Source organism: Eschrichtius robustus, chromosome 4 (genome assembly GCF_028021215.1).
Source record: "Eschrichtius robustus isolate mEscRob2 chromosome 4, mEscRob2.pri, whole genome shotgun sequence".
NCBI lineage: Eukaryota > Metazoa > Chordata > Mammalia > Artiodactyla > Eschrichtiidae > Eschrichtius > Eschrichtius robustus.
In genome coordinates, this window is record NC_090827.1 from 109,430,914 (window position 1) to 109,444,874 (window position 13,961).

A 13,961-nucleotide genomic window follows, 5' to 3' on the forward strand; every position below is an offset into this window, starting at 1 on the left:
GTGATAAATGCAAAAGAGAAACAAATTAGGGAAGGTGTATAGAAAATGTGTGTTTGGAGGAGGCAGGGGTTGAACTTTCAGACGGGGTGGCCAGGGAGGGCTCCATGAGAAGTCACTTTTGAATAAGGGCCTGAAGAAAGCGCAAGTGAGGCATGTAGTTATCTTGAGAAAGAGCCTTTTTGGCAGAAGGAACAAAGGCAAAGGCCCTAAGGTCAGAGTGTGCCTGGAGTGAGGAACAGCATGTTAAGTGAGGTAAAACTTGCAAAGACTCAGACATGCCTGGCAAACACTGACCACTCCACAGATGCTATTGCTTAGCTATTGTAGCGACGGTAAAGCCTCACTGATTTGGCCCTCACTGATTGGACATTAGTGATAAAAAAAGTCTCGGGGCAGGGCATTTAATCAAGTAAATTAAGTAAAGATTTTCAAGCATGAAATATAGCAACTTCATGCTTTGGGGAGTTCCAGTTAATATTATTAACACAAAAACTCTACCACTGTTAACCCTGTAACAGCATCTTTGTGTTTTTCAAAGATCTTTCCTTCATACTGAACACTCCATCTTGGATCTTCAAAATAACCCTATATGACATTAAGGGTGTTATTATTAGATCCATTTTATGAATGAGGAAGATGATATTCAAAGAGGTTACATGATTACTAGGATCACACACCTTGTCAGTAGCAGAGCTGCAACTAAAAGCTTAAGCCTCCAGACTTTTAGACTGGTGATCAGTTTTGAGACTCAAAGAATTCTTGAAGATAAAGTTCCAGATATGCTCTCATAATAAAAAATCACCAGGCACGTGAGGAAACAGAATCAGAATCAGACTAATAAGCAGATAGGTGTTGGAATGATCAGATACAGAATATTGAAAAATATTTTAATGTGTTTTAAAGAATAAATGAATGAATTAATGAATAAAAGAAATGATTGACAGTGTCAGAAAAGGACAAAAAGTTGTCAGCACTGATTGTAAAAAACTAAATAGAGGGGGCTTCCCTGGTGGCACAGTGGTTGAGAATCTGCCTGCCAATGCAGGGGACACGGGTTCGAGCCCTGGTCTGGGAAGATCCCACATGCCGCGGAGCAACTAGGCCCGTGAGCCACAACTACTGAGCCTGCGTGTCTGGAGCCTGTGCTCTGCAACAAGAGAGGCCGCGATAGTGAGAGGCCCGTGCACCGCAATGAAGAGTGGCCCCCGCTTGCCGCAACTAGAGAAAGCCCTCGCACAGAAACAAAGACCCAACACAACCAAAAAAAAAAAAAAAAATATATATATATATATAAATAAATAAATAAATTTAAGCAGGTAAATGACAGGATCTTAAAAAAAAAAAAAAAACTAAATAGAATTTCTAGAGGTGAAGAATATAATCATTGAAACGAAAAATGCAGTGATGAGTTTCAATGACTGGACACAGCCAAAAAGTGAATTCATGATTTGGAAGACTGACTTAAAGAAATTGCACAGAATATAAAAGTGAAAAAAAGAGATGTCAAGTATATTAAAGAGAGGTTAAAAAACATGGTGGACAGAGTGAGATGGTCCATCATATATTTAATCAGAATTGTAGAAGAAGATAAGAGAGAATATTATTTAATAATCCTCCTATTATTTATTTCAAACTTTTCAGCCTTACAAATAACACTGTGAGGTACATTTTTGTTATGCACAAAGTTTTGTCTTCATTTCAAATTGTTTTCTTAGGAAAGATTCCTAGAAGTTGAATTAAGGTGTCAAAGGCAATCTAAAGGCCCTTAATTCACACGGTAAAACTACTTTACACTTGCATAGTTATATGAATTTTCTGGCCACCCATAGTATATAAAAATGACTTTGCCAAAAATTGTATATGATTATTGCTTTAATTTAAGTTTCTGATAGCAATTTTATAATTGTATGCTTGTCTGATAAGTGAAAAAAAAAGATATGTTCAAATTTGACCAGGAATCCGTGAGCCAATGAGGCTTTCCATACCGCTGCCAACTCCCTCGTGGTCCAGTGTCACATGCTGGTTACTGCTAAACTCCACTTCTTCAGTGGGAGCTCTTCCAGTGACAACAGTAGTTTCAGGAATAGGCAGAAACACTTCTGCTAGCAAGGTGGTACCACTGTGTCCAACTGTTTCATATACCTGAAATTGAGGAAGGGAAACAGCCAAATAAAAACAGCAATAAAGGGTGCTCACTCCCAGATAATGAGTACATTTTTCTGTGCTGGTCACTGTTCTAGTCAAGAGCGCCCATCTCAGAGTGGAAAGTTGAGTTGTGTTGCTATGGTCTCCATGGAGACCAGGTTATACCCTATTTATGGTCACGTTGTTGGCACCCTGTCCTCTTGCCTGGCCTAATCTCCTGGGGTAGAGAGGTTAATCAAATTATCAGGCGACTGCAATTGTTTCTATGTCAGACTAATACACAGTAGTTTGGAGAATGGGCTTCCTCTTTCTCCTGGTTCAGATTATTTCAGAGAGAAACGCCATCAGGTTGAAAGGTGGGACAATATGGACATGCCACTAGATGGTTTATCATCTGCACCAACCTCAAAGTCAGTAGGAAACGCACCATACCTAGAAGTACTCTAGGGTATCAAGTTCAAATCTGTTATTGGGTAAATCTCTCAAAGTTCTTTCCTTCAAGACCTCATTTTATTTGTTAGTTGCTGAAATCCTATCCAGCTTCTTCTCAGGCCTTCTCCCAAAATGGAGCTAACTTGACCCCCTGTAGCTCTGATACTAATTACTGTGGTGTGTCTTACTGTAATGCCATCACCATGAGATGAAGGACCCATTGCCAGGGCAACCACAGATTATGAATATACAATACAGTCTCAGTAGGACCCTCTGCTTCCCTGTATTCTTGGGTCATTTCTTTTGTATTCTTCCCCTGTATTCTTGGGTCATTTCTTTTGTGGTAAAAGATAAAATATTCCACAGCTCTGCTGGCTTCCTTTCTATGTTTTATTCTTTCTTCCCATGAGGCCTCTCTGGCTGGTACACATTTCTCTAAAATGCAGATTTTACTCTTTTATTTCTACAAATTAAGTACTCCTATTTTTCTTCTTATGCAATAGAGTTCCCTCTGATTAATACTTTCCATTTACCACCTGAATGCACAAAAATGACACTATGGAGCCTCTCTGCCTACCCTCTCCGTATCATGTGATATGAATTCTTTTCCAAGGATAAGGATGAGGATGGATTTGTACTGGACTGCTGTCCTGGCCTCATCTCCCTGGTATCTACCAGCTCACATTTGCAAGATGGCTGATTGAGCTTTGAGGGGCTACTGGGGCAAAGACAAAGCAGAGACTGCATAGGAACTGAACTCAAAACCCCAGACTTAGTACCACTGTGAGGTATTCTAACAGGCTGGGTGCACCAAGAAACCTGTGATTGTGCAGGGCTTACCTCTGCCTAATTCAGGGGCTCAGCAGGAAGCCCATGAGTGGCACATTTAAGCCATGCTCTCCAAATTCATCTTTATCAGTAAATAGGTGATTTTTTTTCCTTATTAAAAACATCTTTTAGGGAAAATTTCAAATATATGTAATCTTAGAAGAATAATATACCATGAACCCATCACCTACCTAGCTTCAATTACCATTAATTTATGGCCAATCTGGTTTTATCTACACTCTCAACCATTTGACTCTCGACCAGTATTTTGAACTCAGACATCATTTTACTGTAAATGTTTCAATACGTATCTCTAAAAGAGAAGGATATAAAAAGGCATAATTATAATACTATTATCACAGCAATTCCTTAATAACGTCAAATATCAGTAAGTTTCAAATGCTCCTTAGAGTCTCAAAAAATTACTTTGAATTAATATCACAATTTATTCCATACATTGCAATTGATTGGTATGTCCCTCAAGGCTCTATTAATTTATAGGTGATCCCCCTCTCTTTTTACATTTTTTAACACTTTTTCTCTATATTTGTATTGGCTCAGAACTCTAATGGAGAAAGGATGGCCATTTTTTTTGCTTACCTCAACCTCTCATAAGAACCTGCCGTTTTATAATATCACAGACCTTAAAGAACATGTAGCGGGTTGTTGTTTATTGCACAGGAGACCTTGGTTTGACCTATTCAATTATGAACTCACCGGCATCAAGTTTCAGTCTGAGAAAATGGTGGGTTTTTCTTTAAAATTTTTTGTACTTCCCCCCAAATTTTAATTCACTGAGACATTCCTTTGTATGAAGCCGTCTGTTATCTCGTCTAATCTTAACCACAATCCTATGAAGGACGGTTTGTGGTAAAGATTAAGAGAGATAACAGACCCAGCAATTCTAGGTTATGGATGTGTGTGGCTCGACAAAGGGGAGAAACTTCCCTTAGTCCCTCATCTCTTAAGTCACAAAGCTGCGATTTGAATCTACAACTGTTTCACTTCAAAACTCGTACACTTTTTCTTACATCTTCCTCATTGGTCAAGGAAAATCAGAAAGGTGATTAAACAATTAAGAAACCTTTTAAAGCCATAACCATGATCCATAAAGTATAATTACTTTAGATAGATTGGTGAGAAATAATGACTGAAAGATAATTTAAAATCTGAATGAAAGAACCACAAAACATGGAAGTGCTATAAAAACAATGGCTACAATCAAAGGTTAAAGGATCACCTTAGCATGGGCCATCGTGATCAAAAGACCACCGAACTCTTCCTGTCTCTGACTTCCTCTCAGATTCTCAAGGGGCTTGGTCTCTCAGCAAGGCGAGGGTGCACTGCCCACTTCGTGCAGGGGCTTTACCTCCCTGGAAGGTGCCCCTGCTGTACTGGACACTGAGTGAGACCTGCCACATGCCCACCCATACTTCCTTAGGTGCCACCACCTTTCCCTGTGATTTCCTTGTGGGAATGCTTATCCCCTCTATTGAAATTCGTTGTTTATGCATCATTTGTCTTACTGGATGGTGAGATTCCTGAGAGTAGGGATCTTGTTTGATTTCCCTTTGACTGCTCAGTACCTACCATCTGTGAATTAATATATTTAGAAGGGAGCAGGTTAAATGTTTTGTTTTTTTTTTTCTGATTTTGTGGACAAAATTTATTTATTTATTTTTACAGAAGAGACTATTTATTTAGAATGAGAACAAATCACAACAAAGTATAAATTTTAAAAAGCTGACAAATGCTATAAACTCACAAAATCCAGAAAAATAACACTACAATCAATTTTAGAACATTTCGTCACCCTGACAAAACTCTCATACCCGTTAGCCATTATTTCCCTTTTCACCTCCCCTTCCTGACAGCCCTAGGCAACCACAAATATACTCTGTCTCTATAGCTCTGCCTATTCTGGACATTTTAAGTAAATGGACTCATACACCTTGTGATTCTTTGTAACTGAACTGACTTCTTTCACTTAGCATTCATTCTTAATGCTTTAAAGAATCAGCCATGTTGTACCATGTATCAGTACTTCGTTCTTTTTTTATTGCCAAATAATATTCCATTGTGTGGCTATGTCACATTTTACTTGATGGGTATTTGGGTTGTTTCCACTTTTTGACTATTATGAATAATGCTTGTATGAATGATCAACATCATTATCCGTCAAGGAAATGCAAAGCAAAACCACACTGAGATACTATTTCACACCCACAAGGAGGGCTGCAATCAAAAAGGCAAATGATAACAAGTGTTGGCAAGGATGTCGAGAAAATGGAAACTCACACACTGCTGGTGGGAATGTAAAATAATGCAGCCACTTTGGAAAGCAATCTGGCAGTTCCTCAAAAGGTTAAACATAGAACTGTTAATAGAAGTAAGTTGTTAGATGATAAATCCGTGGAATGGAATTGTTTTCTTCTCTGAACGGCTGGTAGACTTGGGTGTAGTATGGCTCTCAGATTTTTTTTACCTGACTTGTTTTACTCCCCACGTGACTGTCAGCTCCTCCCACAGCCTGCGGAGGGCAGTGTGGTGGACAAGACAGGGCAGCCTTGTGGTTCAACTGGTCTGGGACTGAATCCTGACATTGCAACTTACTGGCTGTGCTGTGTGACCTTGGGCATGACATCCCCCTCACTTTTGCTCTCATTGTAAAATGAGGATGTTACCCAAAGCTCAGCAGGAAGGCAGTGGTGCAGTTTAGCTGAGATGGATGAAAAGTCTCTTTCCCTCTGTATGAGCTCAATAAATGTTTCTTCCCTCTTCGTTTGGGCATACAATTGACAACAAGCATGTGCATTTTTATAATACTTTGAAGTTTACAAAGGTCTTTCATAAACATGATTACATTTCCCAAATATCTCATTAAATATTGTTGGTCAATTGATTTTATTCAGCTTTATGACAAAAGACTTTTATTTAACATAAATTTTAACTTGTAAGAATGTCTTTTCAAGACACACTATTTTTTTTCAAGGAAGACATTAAGTTTCTGAGGCCTTATAGGAATTCTATGGCATATTCCATATTTATAATTAAATCGTCTATATTTCTGGGAACCCAAAGGCAAGGAGGTGAAAAACAAACTACATTAAACCTTAAATGCTTTAAAAAAATCAGGAGCTAATAAAACCCTTCAAGTTAAGGCAATAGAAACCATACCAACTGTCAGAAAATACCATTTATGCTGGTAAAATGCTTCACAAGATGACATAAATGCAGTATTTAGTATTTAAATTTTGCCTGACTTTGTGTCTCTCTTAACCACTCCTATGACTAATGAATTCCCAAACAGCCCAACACCCAGGGCAACTAAATCAGGGTGTGAAACACATCTAAAAATAAAAACAAATCCAAGTATTTTTCAGATTCCTTATATCCCCTTCCATAATAGAATTCAGTGTTTGTTTACTCAGCTGCACAGGACAAAGTTTCTATATTATCTGACTCCAGTGCCTTTGCAAAAATATCCCTGCTAGACTTTAATAGTTTATCAAGTATTTTATTGTGGAAGGACCTTAAGAGATGTCTCTGAGCTTCTGTTTTGATTTTTAATTCCTTGTGGATGTGCCTGTGCTGGTCACCACGGTTAACGATGGCCAATAAAACAGCAGTTACTACATAAAGGGCATTTCTGGTAGATGTCAGTGGAAGGGTCTGTTTCCCCATCTCCGGAAACACATTCCTGTCTAGTGTCAGAGAGGAAATGAATTGGAGAGTCTTGGTGCTGAGTCTGTAGGACAGAGGCAACTACAAACTCTGGGGGAATGGAGGGTTTGCTGATTGGGACTACTGTCTCAGAAGGTAATTATCAACTTTTTTTTTTAAATAAGGAAAAATGGATACCATCCCACAAAGCCAAAAAAAAAAAAAAAATCCAAAAATTTCCTAAACTTTTTACCCTACTTTTTTAAGGTAGCCAGTTGATGTTAGTAAGTTTTGTAAAATAAGAATTTCTTTTATTTAAATTAAACTTTAACATGTAAGATCTGTCTTTACAAGACACCCTAACTTTTTAAATAGCAGTTCTATTTAATGCTAGGATGAAATGCTATTTTTAAAAATCAGAAAATGGGCACTTTGGGCTTTATAGGTATTTGCAAATCGCTTTTTTTGTATAATTAAGTTTAATTTTCGTTTTCTTTCTAAGTCAGGGGTTCTCAACCTCAGCACTGTTGACATTTGGGGCTGAACAATTCTTTGTTGCAGTATACTGTCCTGTACACTGTAAGATGTTTAACAGCATCTCTGGCCTCGACTTATTAGAGGTGCCAGTAGCTCCTCACCACTTGTGATCATTAAAATGTCTCCAGACATTGCCCAAAGGCACCCCCCACCAGGGGGGTGGGCAACATAATCTCCATTGAGAAGCACTGCTCTAAGCAAAATGAATGTTTGTGTGTGTGTGTTTGAAGGTGGAATGTTAATGAAGAAACAAGGCAGGAAATATAATTTATGTTCAACTGTTCAAAAATTCCTGTTATATAAAGCAAGGCAGCAGTGAATTCAGAATAGCAATTCGATCAGCTGCTACCAAATTGGAACTATTTATGTGATTCTTATTAACTTCTCCTGCATTTGGAATGGTGTTTGCTTTAACTCAACACTCTGGTGCAGATTTACCTGCTAACGGTATTTAGAACTGTATAGATAAGACAAACCTTAGAAACGTAGGGGCATTAAGTTTAGATAAAAAAGAATCCATCGTGAAGTAGTTTATACTGCATGGTCTTAAGTCATGTTTCTCTTATTTAAAAACCTAAACAAAACAAAGCAAAACAAAACACAGCAGTTTCATATTTTGCACATGGTGGTGTTGGATTTGGTATAAGTGGCTGTCCTGTAATCTCAGCCACCGGTGATGTTATCGTCCAGTCTGTTAATTGTCTCTTGGTTGATGTCCCCATTTCCCTTCAGTGTTGGATCAAACCTTCCTTACTCTTGTGCCCACAGACTCCCTTCCTTCACTGAAAAGGCTGTGGGCATTGGAGGTGAACCCCCTTACGGCCAGCCCTCCACCCCGTCCCTTGTGTCATCACTCTTGACTCGAAGGACCATGCTATTCTGTCTTGATCCCACCCCTCCCAGTATCCTGTGGCATTCCTTCCCTCAACACTCCCACCCTCTTTCCTTCCTTTCTCCCACCCACTCCCCCTACAACCTTCCTTTTTATTTTCCAAGTCATCAATCTTTTCTGGACTGGCTTCTTTTCCCACAGCTGACAAATGTGTTCCAGTCAACTACACCCTAAAGTAAACCACGGTCTCCTTTCAGACCCCTGATCCATTTCCCTCCTTCCTTTCCCTGCCAGGCTTCTGGGAGGGAGTCTCCTTTTGGTATCCTTATTTTCTCTCCCCCTGTCCCAGTGAGCTACAGGAGGGTTATCAAGGACACTTGTCCAAAGAGGATTGCTTTTCCCACGTGGAGAGTGCAATTCTGCAGAAGAGCCAGAGAAATCAGGAGAGGCTCTGGAAAGGGAAACTCGAGTTATTGCCAACTTGGTTAAAAGGAAAAGTTCCCTATCTCAATCGTCATGCCAGGAATATGAAAGCTCAACAGGACTAATTCATAAGGAAAAAATAATAATGCTAAGATATTTCAAAGCCACCCAGCAGTATTATACAACAGCTGTTAGTTTTGGGGAGTCAAGAAGATGAATATGGGGTGATATTATAGATGTGAATGATAAGGAAGTGAAGGTCATTATCACAAAGCTTTTTTATTTCTAAATCAAACTTCATTTTTGTGAAACACCAAGCATTTATTTTGGAATGACCTCAGAAGCCAGACCTTTTCAAGACCTTTCTGGAAGGGCTCTGGTCCCATTCCAGCTCCCATCCTGTGAAGTCCCATCTCACCCTTCCCTTGGGGCCAACTTTGATTCCTTTTCTTTTTACTCCCTCTAATCAAACCATCATCAAGTCCTGTCAATCCTTCTTTCAAGGCTGCAGTGTTGCTCTAATTAATTCCTTCCTCCCATTTCCGCTGTGAGGGCCCAACCTCATCCCCTCACTCCTGGCTTTCTGGGCCAGCCTGTGGACTTATCTTCTGCTTTGTAGGGCTGCCCTGGCTTTCCTATCTCAAGCCTGGCTAGGAAACACTGAGCCTTGTGGTTCAAAACATGCAAGAAGTCAAACATCACAATCAACACAGTTCCCTTCAACAGTCCTGTGTATCGTACTGCGCTGAGCGTTGCTTCTTTGTAAGTTGTCTCTCTCGCATCTCCTAGCTGGATTTAAAGCTCCCTGAGACAGGGCCGTGTGTACCTCCCTTCCCTGTATACATGGCTTCCAATGCTCCACTACACTTCTGGCTCAGCATCAGACCCTCAGCTGGCTCTCAACAATTACACAACATTCAGGGCTTGGTTGTTGAGTCATCAACTGACGCATTATAGTTCTGACAATCTTGGAACATTTTCTGAAACACATTACCCTCTAAAGAAATTTGATAGCACTGGCATAAACAGATGCATTTAAGGTGATTTTTCTTACCCTCCTGAAGTTGCCAGTAATCCTTGAAACTTCCCTAATTCAAAACTTGCAGTTATATGGAAAATTTCCAAATGGCACAGTACTATTCCTAGACAGTCGAAATACAATATCCTCTAAATTAATTTCATCTATAACCACTACTCAATTATAAAAAATTAGGCCATTGAGCCATTATGATATGTAATTTGATCAGTTATCAAATCTTTATGGATAGTTTAAGAACTTACCCAAGACTCCTTTAATTTGTAATTTTTTAAAGAAGATGACATGATTCAGCTCTTAAGGCCAAGATAATAGCTTACAAGTATATTCTTAATATTGTAGGATAAAGTTTTGTTTTTTTATTTAAAAATCCATTTCATAATATTTTAGAGAATACCCTTTTCACATTACTTTAAAAAATTGTTTCGATTGTAACATCCATAGCAAGTTAATATTCAAGAGAGTCAATGGGAGATAGTATAGGAGGCTTCCTTTATGTTTTAGAATATATGTGAAATAAAGTCCTGGTACATTAGTGGGAGGTGAAGGATGTCTTTCCTTACACGGTAATTCAGAACATTTAGAATGGCCCAGAGTGGGAGAGGGTTTCACAGACTGGCCAGGTGGTCTGAGCTCTCACCAACCAACAGGGACGCAGGCTGGACACCCGGATGCCAGGGCCTTCTCTCCTGTCCTTCGCACTAGCTTCAGGGTGGGAGGGTCTCTTTCCGAGGCCCCCAGTCCTTCCTACCTGCCGTGTTCTGTCTGCTGCTCTCCCCGGCCTCACTCTAGCTCTCTATCTGATCTTCTCACGTGAATCTCGGTCTTCCTCAACATCAGTTTTTCCTCTGCAGGGGAGGAAGGGGAGGAGGAGTCAAGGATGAATCTCAAACAAGGGGGCAAACTCTGCATAGCTGAAATCTTTGCTATTCTGTGGATGTGGAACAGGTTAAGACTCTTAAGGGCCCCCCAGCAACCTCTCATGGTGACGAGCAGGTGACAGCAAAGCATCGAGCTGGCTTTTGTGTTTATTTACTTTCTCCATCAAGTTTTATTCTTCACTTAGACAGTTTTCCCTGTGCAGTTAAGTCTTGCTTTAAACTGTAGCTTAAGCACACACAAGTGTGCAGGGCCAGGGCAGGAGGGTTCATGTGGGAAGCAGCAAAGATGTGGGGCTTCAGAACCAGCAGGGTGTGACCCTCCGCCCAAAGGCAGTTGGATTTTAAATGTTCCAAAGCCCTTCGCCATGCAAACAGAAAGACACTGCCTTCAGGCTCTGCACTGCAGAGAACCTCTGGCTAAGAAAGGCCTCTCTTAATCAGGTGTTAGTGGTACAAAGAATACCAGATTTTCTAATTTCAACAAATCTGAAATGGGATTGTGTCTTTGGATCCATGGTGCCTCGTAGTTAAGTGACTCAAATAATGGTGCCTCTCACAGGGAGAGATGCTGGGATGAAACCCAGTCAGCAGGATCCCAGAGGCCCTCAGACACAACTTTGCTAAGAGGACGGAGGAAGAGGAGCCCTCCGCGTAGGCAGTCAGGCTTAGCAGGGGCTCCAGAGGAAAGCGGACAGACAGTCGGCGTGGACCTGGCACCACGGGCAGGGTTGTTAGTACCAGGCAAGCCCACCGGCCATCCCCCTGGAGGTGCCCTTGGCTTCCCTTCCCAGTGCAGAGCTGGGTGACTCTCTGCTCTCACCTTCAGGTACCATCACCCCATCATGCAGAAATGTAGAGATTATTTTCCCACGGAGATTCATAGGGAATTTTCAGGCTTAAGAAAAACTCACATTTTCACCAAACCTCCGCATTCAATCCCCTTTCTCCTATCATTCTTTACTTTAACAAAATCTCCTTACTTTCTCCTCTCACCCATATTAAGTTGAGCAGCAAAGTAAGTTCGTTCTGGTTTTCTTAAGTTCCCAAATACATAGACATTTTCTTAAAAATCAGATGGGTTTTTGCAGAATTATATGAGTGACTGGACTAAGCCTAGCACTAAACTTTCCAGAAAAACATTTTCCAATTTTGTAGCTATCAATGCCGTTATCAGCACAGCAAAGGAATTTGGCTTGAGTCATGATGCTAGGTGCTTTGTACATGAGGATCACCCTCAGCCCTCACCACCCCCAGATCAGGGATGAAAGGAGAAGGACAAAATTGCCACAGTCTCTGGAAAGCCCCAAACCCAGGTGGTTGACCTTGGGTGCCCAGTGCTGACCCGTTCAGGGTCACCGTCTCATTTCTTGGCATCCCTACTTCATTCTGAGCATTTCTACTGTGCTTCCTTCCCACTGTCAAAATAACCCCCTATCTTAGCTGTTTCAAACTTCCTCTACCAGTTTTAGAAGGTTTTCAACTACCTGAGTCTAGACAGGGGTTGATATTCAAAACGTTGAACAGTACTCACAGCCAAGTGCTAACCAATCACAAGAGCTGTTACCGTACAAGGGAACAGGGTCCTGGAGGCATTAACCTTGTTCAGACATACCCTTTAACTGGTCCACTGTAAGAAGGTCCAGAGGGTCTTGGAAGTGGGGTCTATGTGGCCAGGGTGGCATTTTGGGGGTCCAGGATGGAAACTCTTTGCTATTCAGTAGGGAAGTATTTAAATATTTTAATAATTACATAGCTGTAATTGTATCTGCAGACTTAATGTCAGTTACAATCAGTAGGTAGTGGCTGCCTGGAGTACAGTGTTGAGAAGGATTCTGAAGTTATATCCAGGCTCAGTGGGGGAAAATAAGCATGATCAATTGTCATTTCTGGCAAGGGTGGTGGATAAGAATGAGAAATTTCTGCACAAGTGGTGGATGAGGATAAGTGATTTCTGCATGGGTGGTAGATGGCAAAAAAAGGCACCTGTGCCACATATTTGCAAGCCTAAGTAACATGCCTATTAGTATCATAAAAGAGAATCTGTCAGCATCATAAAAGAGGTTTCGCCAGAAGAACAGCAAGCCTAAGACACTGTAGTAGACTGAATAGTGTCCTCTAAAAATTCATGTCCACCTGGAACCACAGAATGTGACCTTATTTGGAAATCGGGTGTTTCCAGGAGTAATTAGTTAAAGATCCAGATGAGCGTATACTGGATTAGGGTGGGTCCTAAGTCCAACGAGAGTGTCCTTGTAAGAGACCAAAAAGGACACACAGACATGAGAAGGCCATGTGTAGATGGAAGCAGAGATGGGAGTGATGCTACCACAAGCCAAGGAACACCTGGAATCACCAGGAGCTGAAGAGGCAGGAAGGGTTCTTCTCTAGAGCTTTTGGAGGGAGCACAGCCCTACTGACACCTTGATTTCAGACTTCAGGGCCTCCAGAACAGTGAGAGAATAAATGGCTGTTGTCTTAAGTCACCAAGTTTGTGGTGCTTCATTATGGCAGCCTTAGGAAACTAAAACAGACACAAATAAATATATTGCTAATGGTGGCATTTAGGCTAGTGGGGAGCTTTATTTATTTTGGGGGATCCTAGCACCTGTACCCCAACCCCCCATTATAACCACCTGTGATTATAGAAGTTGATTTCTCTGGTATATTATGCTAGGATCTTGGCACAGCGGGACCTTGAAGTTCTCCGATGAATGAGCCAGAGACCTCTCCACCATCCCCCATCCTCCCTCATCCCCCCACCTTGTCTAGAGACACACACTTGAGCACTGTGGCCAGTTACTCTGCCAGCATTTCTAGGAGCCAAGTGGGGTAACAGATCTTTTCTGCCAAGACCTTAAGACGTGCCCAGAAGGAGCTGACCTTCTGTTCCCCTTGAGAATCTATCAGGACACCAGCATAGCCAATGGATGATTTAAAACCATCTCGCACCTGTGATGACCAAAAATTCTTGGGGCAGTGACTATAATTAAAATATGTACCTGCAGTGTTAAACTCTCCGGCCAGTTGACTATTTGCAAGTTGAAAATCTGTCCAAAGTGAACACGGAAGTCAGCCCCAAGCGGCCGACTGTCGGTCCTGGACACTTCCTTGTTGTTGAAGGTCACCTTTAAATACAGCGAGCGCCTCTTGACATCTTCCCTTCGCAAGACCTCCACCCTGCAGA

The 13,961-nt window shown here is 41.1% G+C and overlaps 1 protein-coding gene across 8 annotated transcripts in view; it reads right to left on the reverse strand.

Annotated features, from left to right (window-relative positions):
* The window catches only part of CC2D2A (coiled-coil and C2 domain containing 2A), a 133,538-nt gene that overhangs the window by 45,900 nt on the left and 73,677 nt on the right, over positions 1-13,961 (reverse strand). For all 8 annotated transcript variants that reach the window (XM_068543200.1, XM_068543204.1, XM_068543199.1 and 5 more), the window contains 2 exons: positions 13,777-13,954; positions 1,986-2,142 (listed from right to left, as the gene is read on the reverse strand). In XM_068543200.1, the coding sequence (XP_068399301.1) occupies positions 1,986-2,142; positions 13,777-13,954 (335 nt within the window). The remainder of the gene's footprint in view (positions 1-1,985; positions 2,143-13,776; positions 13,955-13,961) is intronic.